At 39.8% G+C, this 20,418-nt stretch overlaps 1 protein-coding gene across 1 annotated transcript; it reads left to right on the top strand.

Moving 5' to 3' along the window:
* Positions 1-628: 628 nt before the first annotated feature.
* Positions 629-8,426, top strand: LOC118745173 (protein gooseberry). Its single transcript, XM_036478696.1, has 2 exons — positions 629-1,276; positions 6,608-8,426. The coding sequence occupies exons 1-2, from the start codon at positions 1,222-1,224 to the stop codon at positions 8,143-8,145; spliced, it is 1,593 nt and encodes a 530-aa protein (XP_036334589.1). The 5' UTR covers positions 629-1,221; the 3' UTR covers positions 8,146-8,426.
* The last annotated feature ends 11,992 nt before the right edge of the window (positions 8,427-20,418 follow it).

Below are 20,418 nucleotides of genomic sequence, written 5' to 3'. Positions count from 1 at the left end.
AAATGCTTGGCCATCAGACCGCACCAATTGGCCGGTGAGTGTTTGTTTTTGTAGCGTTTCACACACACACACATGCACACAATTCCATACAAGCGAGAAATGTAAATTTAAGCGCACACACACACCCTCGACGGCGAGAGCGTCACTATGAAATGGGTGGGTGCACGCAACGATCGTTTACATGTGTACATAGAGTACACAGGCGCAACAACAACTGCAGCAACTCTGAGAGCTGCGCAACGAATGCATTTCAGAGTTTGCTTTTGTTTTTGCTACTTCTACTTTTTTATTCTGGCATTGCAGTTGACTTGTTGGGGTGGTTTGTTGCACACCACGCATTCAATTGCGCACACACATTTGCTCACTCGCTCGCTCACACACTCACTCTCACTTGCTTACACTTTACCCGCTTGCGCGCTCACGACCTTACGACACTGCACGTTTTTCTGATTTCTTGTCTTGCGCTTACCTGTTTCAACTCCAACACAATCATAACGTTTGTGGCCGTTGTTGCTGTTTCCAATTCTCGTCCGTCTTTTGGCCGCTCAACGCCAGAGCATCTCAAAAAGGTGTGCTGGTGTTACGATAGACCGTTTCAAAATCAGTTTCAAGCTGACAATCGAACGAGTCACACACTTGGTGGTGTAGAGATTTCAGCGAATATATATTCATACCAGCGAACGGAGGCTCTCTCTCTCTGTGGTAAAACAAATATAGAAGTAGTTGCAGTGAAAAAAAGACTATCAAAAACAAATCAAAGTATACATAAACTTTAAGAACAAACAAAAATAATAATGTCGTATTCGTCCAGTTAGTTGGTTCGTTTTGAAAAATCTAGTGAAGATAATCGATATTAACGCTCATTTGGGCAGCAAACGTGACGTGTTCTATTTGACGAATTAAATCGAACGAATCGCTTGATTAAGCGTCGCGCTAAAGCAACAACAAAAAAGATAGCAAACGCGAAGAAACATTTAAATATACAATCGCTGCTTATTATTTTTTTTTGGAAAAGTGTAAAGTGCGTAGCCAAAAAGGCGCAAATGGAAAAAAACTAAGTTCTAATAAACTTTAAAAAGCTGAAAGCAAAATTCCGCAAGCTTTCGAATAACAATTTACGAATAAACGTTTGAGCGCTAAGCTTCCTTCTTACGTTGGAAATCCAGTCACTCTGGTAAACAGTTTCTACGTCGCAAACACGCAGTTCTGGAATACGTCAAAATGACAGTCTCAACTTTGAATATGACACCGTATTTCGCTGGATATCCCTTCCAAGGTAATTATGCGATTTTTTATGATTATTAAAAACAAAAAAATATGGCTGTGAGAGAGGTAGATTTAACTTTTGGTTATATGTATAAAGAACTCTTATACAAATTTTTTTACTTTCAAGTTGAAAAAAAAAATGTAATATTCTAATTAACAAATCGATTTCGTCTACAATTCGTCGGCTGACTGGAGGATCGCGCTATCTCGGCTGCCGATTTGAAAACAATGGTGGTTTCAGAATTTGGTTGAAAACGCCCTATCTCAATATAAATTCAATATATCGGCAGCTGAGATAGGGCTTTTTTAAACCATTTGCTGAGAAAAGGCGTTTTCACTCAGCCGTCGATATCGTAAAGAGAAATCAATTTAAGTTATTAAAAAAAAATCTTACTAACTAAATATTTATAAAAAATTAAAATAAATAAATATTGGGCGCTTAATCTTTTGCAAAGCGCTCGACCGAGCTTCTGCTCCAATTTATGTTATGCATCTAATGTCAATACAAAAAATGGGGCAACAAACAATTTCACGCCGCCTCCAAAAGGCAAATGGTTTTATGAGAAGCTTTTTCAGGACAGAAATACTCTCAGAGGATCGAGCGCAGGTCCTGCGGAGTCGCAGTACACACGTCTAACCACTCGGCTACAGCGGCCGCCATAACAAATTGTACATATATTGAAAACTTTTAATGTAGCACGTAGCGTCTACTCCTTTGTCCATTACGGACCCATCTGCATACACAGACACTGAGGTTGCCACTCTCATATCACTTCGCCACCCTTCAAACCCAATAATGGCTTTGATATTCGCTCTAAAATACAATTCCGCTTCAAAGCGCCGGCCGATCTATTCAAAGAGTGTCGACGATATACTAAATACTGTGGTCGTGGAACCCGCGCATAAACTGTACCGTAACCTTAAGCCTGGCGGTACTGTTGAACGATGTACCATTGCCCATCAGTTCCACTGGCAAAAGATGCCGGTATGTGCCTCTGTTCTTCTTCATTGCTGTGCGCCAGACACTCGTAACCCTTGGAATAATATCAGCCCGACGATTTACGTCTAGAAATAACTAATAAAAGATTTTTATCAGTGATAGATCAAAATTGCAGCCCCATATCTTTTTGCATTCACACGATTTGAGCGCAGCCGAGGCTTTCTTCGACATTTTCTCCCAGTTAGGCTGCCATGAAAATTTGTTATACAGCATTACTCCGAGTTACTTCGTGCTTTGCTTTAACTGGAGACCCGCTCCCCTTACCTTTGGCCTAAATCAGTCCGGTATCTTATGCTTGCTAGTGTTGATGCTAAACACTACTTTGCTTCCAAAATATTTATGTGGTGTAGTTATTGGCTCCCGCTTCCTATAACTTATATCTTGATAAGGGTAGAGGGCCTAGATGATCAATCATACTGACCAAAAGCTAGAGCCATTCGATTGATAGAAAGTTTAAATGGTTCAAACTGTTGTCGAGCTTGCTGCATAGTCTGGACCGATTTTGATTAGAAGAATTGAATAAACAAAGAAATTAGGTTTTGCAAATTTTTATTTTTTAGTCTTTATTAAATGTAAGATTTCTTATTAACAAGTTAACTAATGCTGAAACAGAACGAGGGAACTTTCTAACAAATTAAAAAAATAAAAATAAAAAATTTTCGAAATATTTGTGGAAGCATTAGCAAAATTTTTTAGAAACGTCGGATTCTATTTAAATTTTAGCTATAAATTAAAAAAAGAAATTAAAGATGTTTAAATTGGATTTTTTTTTTTTAATTTTTAATTTTTTTATATCTAAATCATCTATATTCCATTTAGGGGATTCATAAAATATCATCAGTCAAATTTTTGTAAAATTAAAATTTCAGAAAAAAAACTGAAATTGAAACCTTTCTGGCAAAATTAGCCAAATTATTTTCGAAATGTATGTAAATTGTATTTAAATTTTAGCCAAAAAATTTAATTTGTTTTTTTTTGGTACCTACATAAAACCTTAATTAACAAGTAATCATTAGTATATTTTTCGTAAAATTAAAACTTAAAATTTTTGTAATTTTTTTCTAATTTGAATTTAGTACTAAAAATTTGCGTTTTGTTGAAAAAAAGTCTGACTCACAAACTTTAAGATTTTAATATTATCGTAGTAATTTAAATTTGAAAATGGTTAAAAATATTTTGTGTAATGCAATATGAGCTTGCGCCTTTATTCGTGTCTAGTGACGATATTTTCTTTTACAATTTTAAAACACTGAGAAAACAGTTCTTTCAACTACACATGCCTCAGTATTTCTCATAGGTACAATGCTCAATGTAGATTACTTTTTCCTCCTTTCGCTCTATCTCTATCGCAAAGTATACGCGCATGCGCGCCGCTGCAATGCCGCCAAACGGTCTAGTGTGAACATCAATTCCCAATTATAAACAATTTTTAACTAATTTTCATTATTATTTCACAACTCATTGCGTACAAGTGAATGTATGCACGTAGCAATAATAAAAACAACAGAAAGCAAAAAAGCCTTTGCCCATTTGACTTTGGCAAAATTTCGTCTAGTCATTGCATCTACATGGCTTTCAAGAAGGTAAATTTTCTATAACAACGGCGAGCAAGCAGCTTATAAGTCTTTGATTTTCATTTAAAGAAAACGAAAATTTCATAGCAAAGAAATGTTTATGTAAGTAAAAAGAAATCAAAGTCAGCAAATGCGCTCCAATTCAGTTTCCAAGCAGCAGCACAACAAACAGCAAGGCAAGCGTTCGCCTCCAGCTCAAAATGTATGTAGATACCTGTCAGGCAGCAATGTTCGTCAGTCAGTCCGTCTAGTAAGTCATCCAGCCGGTCAGGTTTTATTTCACCGCTTCCTTAACTAACGTTCGGTGCGCGGTGGGGGCGCGTCGCTTGTCGAGCGCAACGAAGCAACCAACTAAAATTCCAATAATCATGATCAGCTTTGTGGCTTATTGATTGTGATCGCAGCAATAGCAACAACAACCAACAAAAGCAGCAACAGCAGCAGCAGTCAAAGCAGCGTAGCGTACCAAGAAGAGCAAAAGAAGAATAGAAGAGGAAAAAGAAGTAGTTACGACTACAGCACAGTTGCGCGCGCGCTTCAAAAACACAGCTGTGCCGTACGGCTGCTGTGCCTCCGTGCACCATCAACGCCGCGCTGTCAGCTTCAGCCTCGCAAGCCTCCTTTCTGCTTCCCTTCGTTTGTAGCTTTCTTGAGCTTTAGCATGCGCGTTTGTTTGTTTTTTTTTTTTTGTATTTTGTACGTTGTTCTTTGCGCGTACAACGCAGACGTTTTGGCGCGTCGGCATTGTCTTTGATCTTCAGATCGCGGGCTCTTTTGCCGCCGCCATCAGTGCCACTTCCAATGTATGATCTCCTACACCCTTTGGTGGCCTGGCCTTTTCTGCTTCGCTGATCTGTTGGCTGTGGTGGCAGCACGTTCATCAACACCGTCAGCTTGCTAGCCAGTCGGTTGTAGAGTGTTGGGTGAGCGCGCGGTGTCATCGGGCTGCTGGTGGAGGGAGCCTCTGGTGGCAACATGTTCTTAGCGGCGTACGAATCAGTGTGCGCATGCGCTTAAACATATTTTTCCGCATTGCTTTCGCTATAAATTTTTTATTTAATATTTTGCTGCTGTATTAATATTTTTGCCGCTTATGCTGCCTTCTTTGGATTCTCTGCGTTCCCTGATTTTTTGTTTTACTTTTTTCTCGTAGCTCTTCTGCTAAAGGAATTTTATTAGCTCGCACAGCTGGAGTGAAGTGTGAAAGAACAAAATATTCCGACGCTTTGCTTTAATTTTTGAGCTGCTCAAGTGGCGGTGTTGGCGGCGGCCATGGCTGATGACTGCGTCTGTATTTTGTTGAGAGGCTGGCCTATTAGTTACATTTGCTTGTGCTGCTTATGGAGGCAAGCGAAGCGCTTAGTGAGGTGCAGACACAGCCAGCCACTTGCTTGCCTGCCTGTCTGCCAAGCCGCGCTTGAGTTATTAGACCCACCTTGCAAGCGGGCTTCCTTCTTCACGCGTCAGTTCCTCAGCCGTTGGCAGGCGCTCAGTTAGTTTGAGTGATCCTCTGACATGATCACTGCATCTGCTGCGCGCGTTGCTCGTACTTTATTTTTATATTTTTTCCGACAGGTTTTTTTTTTTATTGTTATTAACTCACAGCCGCACAGCCTCACAGCTGGCTAAATGCTTTTAGATCTTGCCTGTCGGTTTAAGTAATTTCCATTTCCATTTCGTTTTCGTTTGATTTCACTCTGCTGCATAATTTCTATATTCAAATGCAATTTAAAGTCGCCTTTTTTATGTTATGTACGTTTGTTTGTGCGCGCATGTTTGCCATGCCTTTTCTGGCACGTTGCATAAACAACTCTATACGAAATTTCACTTGCGCGCGCGCAATAACCACAGCAATTGGCATTTGTTAATAATTTTTCCAGTTTCTGTACGCTCGCCGCTTTTGTTGTAGTCTTAGCCGCCTTTGTGTCTCTAACAAATTATTCAAATATTATTATTTTACAATGTAAAATTTGCATTCATCGCAGCATTTGAATGCGATCGTGCGAACTGATCTCATCTGCGGCACAAACACACGCACACATTCAAGTGCGCTTAAGCTAATCCTACTCAAGCACAATAGCATAAATGTGAATTACAATTTTTGTTTGGCTTCCCCAAGCCTCTTTCAAATGGCCAACAAAGTAATAATAAAATCATAAAAACGGCAAAGAAAACAAACCGAGACAGTTTGTCTGGGCAAATGCCCATGCGCATGCGCTTTGCCTTGACAATAGTTGCCGCATAATCCCAAGATGTGCACTAGTTTGAAGCTAATTGAGTTTACACAATTGAATTGGGTTGCGTTGAGTTGATTTGAAAGAGATTTTAATAAGTGTTTTCAGCAAGCAATAAGCTTAATTTCTCATAGCTACTTATTCCTTAAAGGAATTTTTGAAGCGCCATTGTTTGCACCATCGCATATTTTAAAAAAATAGTTCCCACACACAAAGCGCTTCGTATGCAAATAGGTATTCCATTGCCTGCGCGGCTTCCCAGTCTATTATCCTAAAACAGAGATCAATCATCTGCCCGATGACCGCGCGCATGCGCAAGTCCATATGCGCATTGTGTGATTTATTATTAGTTGACATAAATGCAAGTAATGGCAATGCGCGCGCGCTTTGATCAGCGCCGACCAGCCAATTGAATACAACACAAATCAGTAACAACAAATTAGCTCTACTCACAAGCCGGCTTTTACACAAAATTTCATTTTCTCTTATAACTCAAAATATTCCCACCGAAACTAATTTTCCTCGTTTTGCAGGTCAAGGACGCGTTAATCAACTCGGCGGCGTCTTCATCAACGGACGCCCACTACCCAATCACATTCGCCGCCAGATTGTCGAAATGGCCGCTGCCGGCGTACGTCCTTGCGTCATCTCTCGCCAGCTGCGCGTTTCGCATGGCTGCGTTTCGAAGATACTAAATCGTTACCAGGAAACCGGCTCCATACGTCCGGGTGTAATTGGCGGCAGCAAACCACGCGTCGCCACTCCCGATATTGAGTCCAAAATTGAGGAGATGAAAAATGCCAGTCCGGGCATTTTCAGCTGGGAAATACGCGCTAAACTCATCGAGTCTGGCATGTGCGACAAAAACACGGCGCCATCAGTTAGTTCTATCAGTCGTTTGCTGCGTGGTGGCGCGCGCTCTGAGTCGGGCAGCTCGGCGCACTCCATCGATGGCATTTTGGGCGCAGGCGGTCTGTCAAATGGTTCCGGCGATGACAGCGAGGACGATGCGGAGCCGGGCGTACAATTAAAACGCAAGCAGCGTCGCTCACGCACCACCTTCTCGAATGATCAAATCGATGCTTTGGAGCGCATATTCGCGCGCACACAATACCCAGATGTCTACACACGCGAGGAGTTGGCACAGAGCACCGGCTTGACTGAGGCACGCGTTCAAGTTTGGTTCTCAAATAGGCGCGCACGCTTACGCAAGCAACTCAATACCACACAACAAGTGTCGGGCTTTGGCGCTGGCGCTTCGAGTGGTCTCGCTTCGGCGGGTTTCGCTAGCGCTGCTGCCGTTGCTTCGCAGTACCATTCACATCACCATCATCATCATCATTCAAGTGCCGCCGCTGCTGCAGCTGCCGCTGCACACTCAATGTCAGCCTCAGCCGCAGCGTTGTCACACAATCATTCACATCAGATGGGTTTGTATAGCCAGGCTTGGAATACGTTCGGCAGTAGCGCTACACAAGTCGCCGCCGTAGCTGCCGCTTCAGCTTCAAATGTTTTCGAGCCGCATCAGAACTATGGTCACTCAAGCGGCTCAGTGGCTTCCATGTCACCGACAAGCAGCACAAGTTCGGCTTCGTTGAGTCCAGTGCATCAGGCTGGCGCAAATGTTGGTAACGTCAGTGCTGGCAACAGCAACAATAATATTGGCAGCGGCAACAACTTCACCAACTCTAGTACTAGCTATGGCATGTCATCGGCAGCAGCAACCACAACCACCACAGCTGCCGCGACAGCGGTCAACAGCAGCTCCTCAGCTACCACGGCTGCCTCGTCAACCTCGTCAGCTGCTTATGCCTCTTCTGCGTCGACTTATGGCTTGGGCGCTAGCAATAGCTTCACGACTGCCACTTCAGCTGAGCAGCTGCGCTCGCAATTCGCTTCGGCCGCTGCTTCGGGCTCGCATCATCCAGCCATGTCCTCATGGGACTCCTACAACTTCCCTGGCTCGTTCTTCCCGTCCGGCGCCAATCACATGGGTGGCTACTCACAGGGTATGGGCGAACACAAGTCGGCTGCTGGCGCCGCCGCGGCCTACCCATATTTTGGATTTTAGAGATCGACAGGGTAGAAATTTTTACCTGTTTGAGGTTTTTGTTTGGAATCATAATGATAAAACTGTAAAATCTGTAAATTTATATGCTCTGACTTAAAGAAAACTACTTTAGTATAGATTAAAAGTGAAAGACAACACATCCAGCTGACTAGTTAAAATAAAGCGGTGCCTCTTAGCGTTTAAGTTCCCAATGATTCTTATTTAGGTTTTGAGTTTAATATTGTAGAGAAATAAAATGTAAAAACTTGTTCGTGTAGAGTTCAAGACTGAATACTGTATTTGTTGCTGTTCGTTTTAATTTTAAGTTAAATTTTAGCTATGTATCTCTATATTTAGTTTAAGATATCTGGCATCATAGCCATAATGAATAAATAAATCGTTGTTTGGTAAAGAAATTCTTAAGTATTTAATAAAATCAGTTTCGGAAATAAATTTTATTTTTAGTACTTTATTTCATTTTCCTTATTTTAGTTTTTAGAGATTTTTACGTTGTTGGCATGAAGCTTTTGCCTGAGAAGACTCCTAGTAAAATTTTCCGAAGAATAATTTTCTAGAATAAATATATCAATCCTCTAACGAACTTTCAAATTTGCTTTTTGCGCAGGGTCTTGAAGTAAGGGTCAAAACGACCTTTCCATGCGGGAGCTAATGGGTTAAAATGTTCTACGAAAATAACCTTAACCTTTAATTTCGCTCAGACATTTATTTTAACCAATATTTCCACTTTTTTAAAAAATACTTCGGCCGGGACATGAAAACTTTACATAAAGTAAAAACACAAGCTAACTTTTGCAAATCTATCGAGTGTTTTATTACTGGATATGTATACTTTCAGAAAATATCAGCAAAGTCCGGGCTGGTTTAAATTGTCATAAAATTCTAGCATAGTGTTATTCGTGTAAAAAGGATTTAGTATACTTGGAAGATTCTAGTTTGGTCTTTAACAGAACACCGCCCTACAGAAAATGATTCAAACAGGTTATGCGGGACTGATGCAAGGCGAAGAATGCATGGCATGTTACGAAGGTAACTCCAAAGGCGCACTATAACATCAATTATGCTATTATCCAGTTTTTGGATGATCGCAACTCAGTTGAAGAAAATGACTAGGAAATTGTTAGAACTCGAAAAAAATGCATTTGATGCAAAGTGTAATACTAAGCCTTAACTTTATTCGTACAACGAGTGAGTGCCGACTAATGTTCTTTGTGAAATCCCCGTATAAACCAAAATAGGCTAACCCAACCCTCGATTGAATTTAGCGGCCTCGTTTCCGCGTATGTTGCGATAATCGGAGGTCGAAACTAGATCTATCTTGAGCTGACTGCAGACTAGAGATGTAACGGGTAGCGTTTTGGTCGGATAGCGGATACCGAATATCCGGCGTGCTGCGTGACCGAAAATCTGGCAGCGGATAACAAGTCCATTGCCTCGTTGTCACCAAAATAAATGTATTACTAAAGACCAAACCGTGCCCATCCTACTCAGCTAAAAATTAAATTTAATTTGAGTCATAACCAAAGCTGTTTTTACAGTATGCTTTAAAAGAAGCTTCCACTAGCCGTCATCGATTTGCCACTTCTCTGTTCGCTATGTTTGAGTACTGGTCGTTTAACGAAAAATGTGGTTGTACCTCATTGATATCGATGACAGCTACTATTACAATAAAAAAGCCCAAGGCCAAGCCTTTGTCAAAGCTGGCTAATATTTACCTACCGATTCCAAGATGTCATTGTTTTCACTCAAAAGGCATCTAAACAAAAAAAAAATAGCTGATGCATTTATTTTGAGTATCAATTTTAATCATTTTACTAATGGAACGCTTTCCTACCAAACATCCTTTAACTTAAAGTAATTTTGAGCAACTGCGCGGCCGACCGGATACCAGGGAAGTTTCTCAATATCCTGTATCCGGTGTAATGGTAAATTTGGGCCGGATATACGGCAAACCGGATGACTACCGGACACCCGTATTGCAGACTCTATTAAAAATACTCCAGCACTTTTTCATGAGTTCCAACTTTGTTATATAAGGATCAGAGTTTCAATGACGTCCCCACTATTCGATAAAGTGCCTATCCATTCGGCTATGTGCCGGCGTAAGCTCCTGCGCTTCAATTGGCAACAGTATTAGGCCAATGGGGTCGGTCCACAGGGACAAACGCGTTAGCTGTGTTGTGTTTTCCGGGCATACGAAGAGAAGTTTCGAGTCGGGGAGTGTCTCTCCGCATGCCGGATACTCATTTGGCACATTTGCATCTAATCTGCCCAGGTATGAGTTTAACCTGCTGCAGTAGCCAGAGCGAAGTTGGGCTATTGTGGTTCTAGTCGCCCGAGGCAGATGAAACACCGTCTATGTCTCGTCGATGTCAGGTGATTGTGTGCGCAGAACGGCATTCACAGGTCTGAAGTCTACATAACTCGAGACTGACTCCCTGTGAGTGCCGCTCGCGGCCTGTCGGTAAGCTGACGGATCCAGAGGTTGCTTCTTCGTCCGTCAGTTCATATAGATTTCTTCTGACTTGCCTTGGTGAGGGCTCTACAACAAGCAAATGTCTGTTCGGGTGTCCACGTATGTGGCTCCCTGCTACTAGGAATTGCTTGCAGAGCATTGTGTTATACTCCTTTATGGAGAGCATTTTCGCCTCGTCGCGTCGCAGGTGATGTTCTGGCGACATCAGAAGACATCCAGTCGCTGTCCGAAGTGCAGTGTTTTGTGCCGTCTGCAGCGTCCTACTAGTCGTACGTGTTCGAGAGGTCGTGTGAAATAAGGAAGTACTAACTCAGATATTCGCTGATAATCAGCTCTATTTCGACTTCAATTACCGCCTACTCACAAAAAGGCAATCTAAATAATATGGAAACTCATACATTTGTGTGCGCAAATACATGTAACTACATAAGTAAAAAATATACTTACAAATATTTCTTTCCTGTATTCTCTACTCGCCAGTCGGCAAGATCAAACGCCATACACGTTGGTGGTCGTCATATTGTTTTTGCGCATCTTTCTCCGCATCCGCCTCCTGCTCAACATACAATACAAGAAAGAGAGTGAGAGCTGCCTAAGTATTTAGCTTATTGTAATTGGCTTCACACGCACAAGCACCTATTTAGGCCATTGTTGTACATCAGTTAACTTTTCACAAAAATAAAATATAAAAAAATTTCAGTACACACAATTAACCAGCAACTATAGCATTTTTGTAAAATTATTTTCATATTATCGACCAACACTATCTATTTATCCAACTTTTTATTGAAGTGTCTTGTATTGGTTAGTTGGGTCGCTTTGCTCAGGCAGTATATGTCTACGAATTGAAAGGGGGGTTGGCCTGTCTATCTGTTGACAAAGCAGTATTTTTCCTTTATAACAATATGGGCCAAATCATGTTCCCACTCACTCTCTCCACATTTCGATCGGTTTGTTGTGAAACGAGAAATGCTTGGCAAACGTGTCCTAAACAATTGCCAATTGTTGTTCATTATTTTATTGTTTAGCTGCCTTTGACGATTCGAAATTTTGGTGTGTGCGTCTTTCTTTGCTCGTTTTTATCGCTTGTTCTATACCAGGGTATTTGTTTCGAAAAAAGACAAAAATCATGGAACACACAAGTAGTCGGCCAGTGAATATGTATGGTGAGTATGACACTTGTCATACTGTTGTCATATTTTTTGGTTTAATGAATGTAATTTTTTCTTAATATTCGCTACGGATCACTGGCTTTTGAAAATTGGGTTAATTAGTTATTTAAGGACTTAACTGAGAAATTTTTAATTTTCGTCGGCTTTATAAATGAATTTCTTTTCTATTTGTATTTATTTTGATATTTATCCGAGCACAGATGTACATTAGGCTGCACCCCTTAAATGAAAAAAAAAGTTCGCCATACACCACTGAGTCGAAATATTTTTGCAAGGTAGTTTACGAACAAAAATTTGCCGAACCTAAGGCCCTCTTTACATTTTTCAGTAGCAACTAAATTCGGCAATCCGCTTTTTAAAATAGTTCTTCAGGAATAAGCGAAATACTTCCTTAGCAAAAGTTTAAAGATTTTTAGCGAGCTTTAATTTACTGATATTAGGGTGGTACGTTAGAGTGATAAGAAATGAGATCTCGTATGTATGTAAGTACTATAACGGGGTATTTGAAGTCAATGTACTTAGGCACAAAAAATGTTTTTCCTCGAGACAAGAACATCCATATATCATACTTCAAGATCCGACTGTAAGTGCCGAAGATATGACGGAAAAATTTTGTTTTTTCAAAATTGCCTTGCCTTCAGATTCGAAGATGTACGGCGAACTTTCTTTTTTTGGTACGCAAAGCTTTAATCTGAATTCCTTCCCTAAATGAATATCTTAGTAGCTGAAACCCTGTGGTATTGAAAGGCTAGGGTTTGTATTGGGTTTTACAGTTCTAAGCCACATTGATTATTCCCCATAAGTTCGCTGACGGTGACTCTAGCCTTTCACGCAATCCGCGTCATAAGACCGATGTCCTCGAATAAGAGCCGTTAAAAGTTGAAAGTGAAGTATAGATGTTACAAATCCCAAAAGGAAAGAACTGAGAGAGTGCTTCGTTTTTTACGATGCCATTTTTTTTCCATACAAAACTTGGACCACTCTAATGTACCTATATATGTATGTACGTCCTTTAAATACAAAATGAAGTACATTTTCGTATAATGTTTATGAAAGCTTTTGAAACAGCTTAAATATGCGGCGTTACCCGGCACCGGATTTGCCCAGATTTATCCGGGTGTAATACGCCAGCCGAATGGCTCCTAGCTGCCGGTTTGTGTGGAAGCTTTCATAAGAACACATTCGCTTAGTCTTTCGGTTGGTTAACTGTCGACCGAACATCACGCGTTAAGAAGGGTTATTCCGCGACAGTTGGCGCAAACGGTGGGATCTTCCTTCTTGTGGACTGGACAAAGTACACTGAGATTCCAGTTTTCGGGCATATATTCATCAGAGCGAATGCTGCTTAAAAACGCCCGACCAACTTTCTTTCCTCTCTTTTCTTTCCCTTTTATTTTGGTGCCTTTCTTTTCTTTCTCTTGAAAAATCGTCTCTCCTCCCTCCTTTTTTCTGTAAAGAGACATGTGCGTGTTTTGGCTTCACACTTGAGTGATCCGATTCGGTGTTTGGTTCAGGGATCGTTCTTACGTATATCCAAAACACTGAAACCGCGGCTTCCGTTAAACAATTCATGATCGATATTGTTTCTCCATCGTGTTTCGATCTTTGGACAACCTATAGCCTGATGAATTCATATATCGGCTGCAAGAATGATAGAATACAAGATTGCGCCGATCAGAGAGGATTTTTGAGAATAACGTTTGTGTGACGTCACAATGGTGCAATTGTGAGAGAGAAATGCCAAAACGTGAGCAAGAATGGAAGAAGAAGAAAAAATGTTGCAAGGAAAACGTAAACAAGTTGCACAAGTGTGACGTCATGCAAACCACGATTCTGTCAAATTCGTTAAGAGAGGAATAGCGGTCCGAGATCGGCGCAACCTTTGTATTCTCTCAATCGTGTATCGGCTGCTGAGTGGAAGATCGCCCTATCTCAGAAAATGGTTAAAAAACGCCCAGTTTCAGAATTTCGTTAAACTGCGGCCTATCTTGGCTGCCGGTTCGAAAACGACCTTTCTTAATATAAATTTAATAGGTATATCGACAGCTGAGATAGAGCTCTTTTGAACCATTTGCTTAGATAGGCCATTCTCGAACCGGCAGATGAGAGAGGGCGATTTTCCACTCAGCCGACGATATGCTATCCAGGGTAGTCAATCAGCCTCATTTTGTAATCAGAAGTTTAGTCGTGGAGGCTGGATTGTTTTACGGCGGAGCCAAAGTTCCTTCTTTGCCCATCCTAACATTGAAATCGCCAAACATGACTTCAATATCGTGTCGATGCAGTGCTCGTAGAAGTGGTCGCAGCTGTCTTAAAAGTGATCTTAATAGGTGGTGTCCTTCTATGAACGAAGAGTTGAAGAATCTCGCTTGTATAAGGATCGCATAAAGGTGCTCGTCCACTGGGTTGAACGATAGTACTCCTAAAATACATCCGTCACCGAATTTGAGCCGCTTTACACACACACACACACACACACACATTCCTGCCACATTCCTGCCTGCCAGCATCTCAATCTCTTCGCACTCATGCCTTTCTGGCTCTCTTTTCTTTCTCTTGAAAAAGCGTCACTCTTCCCTCCTTTTTCCCGGTATCGCGCAATTGTCGCGCATATCGCGATCAAAAGTGATCTTATTAGGTCGTGTCCTTCTATGAACGAAGTATTGAAGAATCTCGCTTGGATAAGGATTGCATAAAGGCGCTCTAAAATATACATACAAAAATTTCATCGTAGATATATCTGCAGTCCCTTTGGGACTTGGATTGAATGATAGTGCTCGTAAAACACATCCGTCACCGAATTTGAGCTGCTTTACATGGCAGCTGTAGTAGACGTCGCTTCTGCCCAAGTGTTTCTAGCCGTACCCCATCTATCGATTCGTGTGCAGAGGAAAGTTTCAAAAATTAGTCCGGCGGCATCATTGATAAAAACAAGACGAGGACGACCGACAGAGTAATAAAATCGCAATCAGAGACGTTGTCGTATGCAGAAGAATCGTTCGTGTTGCTTATCGTTCGCGACACAGTTAGTCTTCTCGGGCAAAACAACGATCTGGGCAGAGACATTTTCGCCCCATTAAGGGTCTGGTTATTTCACATATATGCCCTTAAATAAATTACAGTCGTTTAAACGTTCGTTGTAGTCGTCCATCAAATGAAGGGGACCCCTTTCCAAATTTTTATGCCATTTTCATCGGAAGTTTTTTTGACGTGAACGTTCCCAAGCTCAGCGCACAATCTTATTTAGCGAGTCGGTTGCACCAAGATAGACAACCGCTTGGAACAGCACTTCGGGGTAAACGGACGCTTCAGACTGCAGTGGACCCTTAAACACACAGTACGTCGTGGCGGTTTTACCAAAGCTCCCTGCCAAGACTCCACTCGGGAGGGTTCTCGCGTCTAGGACTGCGTTGCTCACATTTCAAAGGTTGACAAAATGATTATTTCTCATGCTTCCAGGAACAGTATTGATTTAAAAAAAGAGTTAATTGTTCTTCTTCGGTAATAGGCCTATACTCTCTTACCTACGGAATAAAAAAGTAACGCCAGCCAATCGATCGTTCGATCGATCATTTACTCCGTCCCAGAAAGTGCTACCGAAATACTCACCGCTTGTATGCGATACTTCAACCACAAAGCCCATGCCACACACGTTGCACAAAAGTGGCAAAAACTAACTAACAGAAGCAAAGACAACTCAGACAAGAAGTCAAAAAGATTTTCGCATACTCACTCAATGCCTGAAAAAGGAAGTTGGAACTATCAAAAACGCATAAATCACACGAACAGCAAAAGTGGCAAATCAACAACTGGCAGGCTGTCGACGGCTTTTTTCTAAAAAGAAAAAAAGGGCTTGCCAATGGAACTGCCACATAAATTTAATTTCTATAAAAATATCAAAGTTGGTGGCCAAAGATTACTCAAAGACCAAAAACCAAAAAAAGTAATAGCAAAAATCTGACAAGAATAGCAGTCAAGCAGCTACTGGGCATGTGTGTGGGTGCAGCAACTAAATATTACAGCATTGACAAAGTGACAAACCGACAAGTACATAAGTACTCGTATATGTTCATATGTACATACATATATATGCGCCACAGGAAGAAGGAAGATCGCAGGCGGTATGTAGAATATTAGCAACTAGGTACATAACTACAGACATAGAAGAGCAACAACAACACCAGAAAAGACAATGAAATCTTATAGGCGATCAATTACGTACAGCTCTTCGATTTTTTCATCTATTTTTTTTTTTGTGTGAGCTACCCATTCCGTTGACATTCTATTATCACGCGCCGCATGAGGATGCAAAGGACCTGTCCACACTACAGATAACTAATTGATGATTTTATTACAATACTGCTAGTATGTACGGGTAGGTATGTTTGTGAATGCCACACACTGTTGTAAACGTTGAAGCGGCAAGCAGTGCTGTGTTGTTATTGCTTTTTTTTTTTATTATACGAAGACTTGTTGCAGTGATCTGTGCGTAGGGATCATCGCTTCATAGGTGGTAAGTGTGACGCCTGCTGTGAACACATAATTGCTACCTCTCTACACGCTAGGTTTTGCTCCCAAACTAAACCAGTCCCAAAGGGACTGCAGATATATCTACGATGAAATTTTTGTATGATTTCATGTCAGCAGCATCCTTCAGTTAGATAGATGCCGAAAGTTGATACTAGTATTTATGTATATTTTAGTTATTTATTTAGTTGGTGTACGACAGCCGTTTAAGATATTTTAATTTCTGTGCTGGTAGTTTTTGTTGCGTGAAAATGCTAGGTTACACCCATATGGCAATTCTGGTGCGATTGTAACTCACAATTATCCAGTATATTATCACTTTCGAAATATATTAATGTCTTCTTTAATGGAATTTGCTGGAAGTGTTGGGTGCCGTTGGAAAATCCGCAGTTTATTGTTGAGATATGTACATACGTACATATACCGACATCCGAGAAACGTATTCAAGTATATGTATTTTGCGGTAGCGTGGTTGCAAATATTCTCAATAAAGGAAGAAAAAAAATGAAAGAATAATTTACATAAAAAGAAGCGAGTGCAGATCGACTGTCATTTCAGCCATGCCCAACGCAGAAGAACTCTTGCACTTGTCCTAAACCTTAACCTATCTTATAGCATAGGCAGGCGGCAAAGTTTACTCTGACAGACGGCAGTAATGCGGATTAACGAGCCGCGAGGTCGTGGATTCGAGACCTAGAGTCAGAAGAATTTTCACTTAATATACTTTTACTTTTTATGTTGCTTTTGGTTAGTTGGTGTGGACTTTATAATAAAATTAGACACTTAAAAATTTTAATTAACTAATAATAAAATAAATATTGTAAAATAAAATAAAACAAAAGAAAGTAAAACAAAATATATAAATAAAATAAAATAAAAAAATTTAAAATTATACAAATTTGGCAATCGCTAGACCGAGATTATTTGCAAAGAGGAGGTTGTCAATTCATCGGAATATTTTTTTATGTATGTTACCGCATAACTTTGGACTACATTAACCGATTTCGCTAATTCTGCATCGGAACGGTAGTTTAGAGAAGAAGGTTTATATTCGATCATTGGATCATGAAATATATATATATATATTTTTTTATTTTTTTTAAGTCGGTCTTTTTTTGCTAAAAATTACTAGTTTAAGCATAAGTTAAGAATTTGACGGTGTTAGAAAAATTTTGAAAACAGTTTTGTCAATTGCTCAGCCAGCTCTACGACCTAGGTCACTTAAAAAGTTCTTGCATTTTTTTTTTTTTGTAACCGTGTTTTTTTGTTACCATTTTTTTAAGTAAATGACCGATATGATTGAGTAAAACTTATTAAATTTTCTGTTACAATTTGTTTTTTGTCTAGGAAAAAAAGCTGTTTATAGACATAAGCACGTTCACACTTGATAAAATTATCAGTTTACAAAAACTACGCAAATGGTTGTAAAGACCCATAAAGTTTTAATTTATTGCATAATTTTTTTGAATTGGAAATTGAGTTTGAAATGCATAGAAAGAAACTTACAATGAAACTTTGGAATTTATGTGACAAATTTCAAAGGAAAAACAGCAATTATTTACAACTGGTAAATGCTACAGCTGCTATTTGTAGTTATGAATCGAAGTCAGACATTCATAAATATTTATAGTAGGGACCGAGAAAGCGTTCCGGCTTTGGTTAAGTTCTGTACACGAGCAAAATGAAATGTCAAGAATGTTCCCTCAAAAGAACCAAACGGGAATAAAAGTATTGAGAGAAGTTTGAACTAGAGGAAAATGTGAAGGTTCGCAAACGTTTCCGTAAGGAACAAAATGCGAACAAAACTCTCTGGAACGTTCTAATAACGAACCAGATGAAAATAAAACTCTCACAAAACTTTCGTGAACGTTTCCAATGATAACGAAAAGAGAACGTATGTAAGTATTAATGAGCATAAAAAAGAATAAACAAGAAAAAAAGTCTGGGGAACGTTCTGCTAGAGAACAAAAGTTTTAAAAACTTAACGTTAAAAATAAAAGGGGCATTTGCGTGTTGCGGTGAAAAATCGTTCCAGTGAGAAGCACGATTGTTAATTCTGAGCCAGAGGAAAGCTGGATCATTTCAATTTGCAGATCGTTTATCATTAGAGTGCACTGTCCTATTGCTGAACAATTCTTCAATTTCTATGCAAGAAAAGTTCGTGCTTTAAGTCTTTCGTTGACTTAATTTGCATAAATATCTTTCAGTTCTTTTTTGATTAATAGTAATATTCAAATATTTCAAACTACTGCACGGCTATGAGAAACATTTTTTCCGCTTTGGGAAAGTTTCTTGACAATTTTATTCTCACTTTCGTTCTCCCGAAGTTTTTGTTCTCATTTCGGTTTGGGTGTTTAAGCATTATTGGGAGAAAAAAGTTGGGATCCACTTTTCGGATTTATTGATCTATCTTTTAAATTGTATTTTCTTTTATTTGCATGTGTAAATGATTGTTTGCCCGCATTCGACTGATATTACTACAGTCACTGTACTTGTATATACATTTACGTATAAATATATCCACAAGGCAAGTTTTTGTTTTCGTCTCCAGTTTGTCCTCCAGCTCAATTTTGGTTCTCAGGTACTCTTCGTCTTCGAGGATAATGTGAGGGTCTTTTAATTGATGGAAGTGAGTCTTAATAGTGTTATTTTCGTTCTCTTGGCAACAAGCAACAGTTTCGTTTTCCTCGCATTTACACTAAGCCGTACGCTGTAATTATTAAAAAAAAAAACTAAAAAGTGACGGTAATTCAGCATTAGCGAAAGTTTAGAAAATCAGAAAATCGAATGTGAGTCAAATTAAATAATTAGCCATCAAGCCTATAAAAAAGCATATTGCCCTTCAAAAACTATGAGCTATAAAATATTGCATACAACAAAACATTATATATTTATTTTTCAAATGATAACTTCTCCATAATTGGCTAAATATGGCATAAAATTGATTTTTATTACCGCAATATTTTCAAATACACTTTCACTCCTTATTAAGGAAATTTATACGCATTTAGGAGGAAACAAAATAATTACAATCGATAATTTTAAACGCCCAGTTTTACGATTATTTATGCAACAGCGCATCTAAAACACAAAAAAAAAAAACAATAAAAAACTTAAATACGTATATTTATGAGCACTCAATCACACAATCTTAATTAAGCATATAAACTCACTGGAAATTTTTTCATATAAAAAAGCAACAGGAAATACACTCAACGCACTTGATAAATACAAGCAAATACTCGAATGAATACAGCGCAAATGGGATTGTGGCATGAAAAACCTGCACATACACATCCAGCTGCCACACGCACACTGTTCGAACGTCGCCGCCTTTCATTCTCCCATTTCGACGCACAAAATGAAGCGTTGATAAAACAACACGACCAATCTGATAAGGAACGCTTTAAATTCCATTACGTAACGCGAATTTAGAGCGTTAAATTGTAGCGTGGCACATGTGACGAACCAGCAATAGCAGCAGCAGCAACAGCAACAGCGCCAGCAGCAGCAACAGCCCCAGCAGCGGATGAACGAGCACAGCACTGCTAGTTTGGCAGCAGCGGAAATTCAAAGTGCGTCGAATCTGCCACAAGGCGCGCAAAGAATTGTTAAAGCCACACGTTTGTACGCACACATTAATAGACACTGTTTTTTTTTGGCAAGCGTAAATATATTAATATTTTCTTTGTCAATGTCATTGCCTCAAATATATAGTAGATTGTACATCAGGGAGTTACGCATATTTCAATTTTCAATTTAGATTTACTGAGTGCTTGACCTTAATTTCTTGCCCAAATTAATACAATTTGAAGGACAGTTTGTCCACCTTGTACTTGTTTTTTAATATAAGTTACCTTCCATATGCATCTCATTGAAAATTCTTACCCAAGTTAATTTTCTTTCTGCTTTTAAGGCCGGGTCAAGGTGTCCTTAATAAAGCTTAGTCGCGTACGTAGTGCTTGGGAAAGCAGACGATTTCGGAAGCTGCTCATTCTTACGCGATTACGGCGTATCTTCACTCTGGTGGATGACCCTCTTTTTTCGCCAGTCGTTAGGCCGATTACAGTGCATCAAAGTTCCCGGGTACGAGAACTCCAA

This window comes from Rhagoletis pomonella, unplaced genomic scaffold (genome assembly GCF_013731165.1).
Source record: "Rhagoletis pomonella isolate Grant_MI unplaced genomic scaffold, Rhpom_1.0 Rhpom_scaffold_00008, whole genome shotgun sequence".
Lineage (NCBI taxonomy): Eukaryota > Metazoa > Arthropoda > Insecta > Diptera > Tephritidae > Rhagoletis > Rhagoletis pomonella.
Note: the sequence above shows the minus strand (reverse complement) of the source record. Positions and strands in the feature narration are given on the sequence as shown.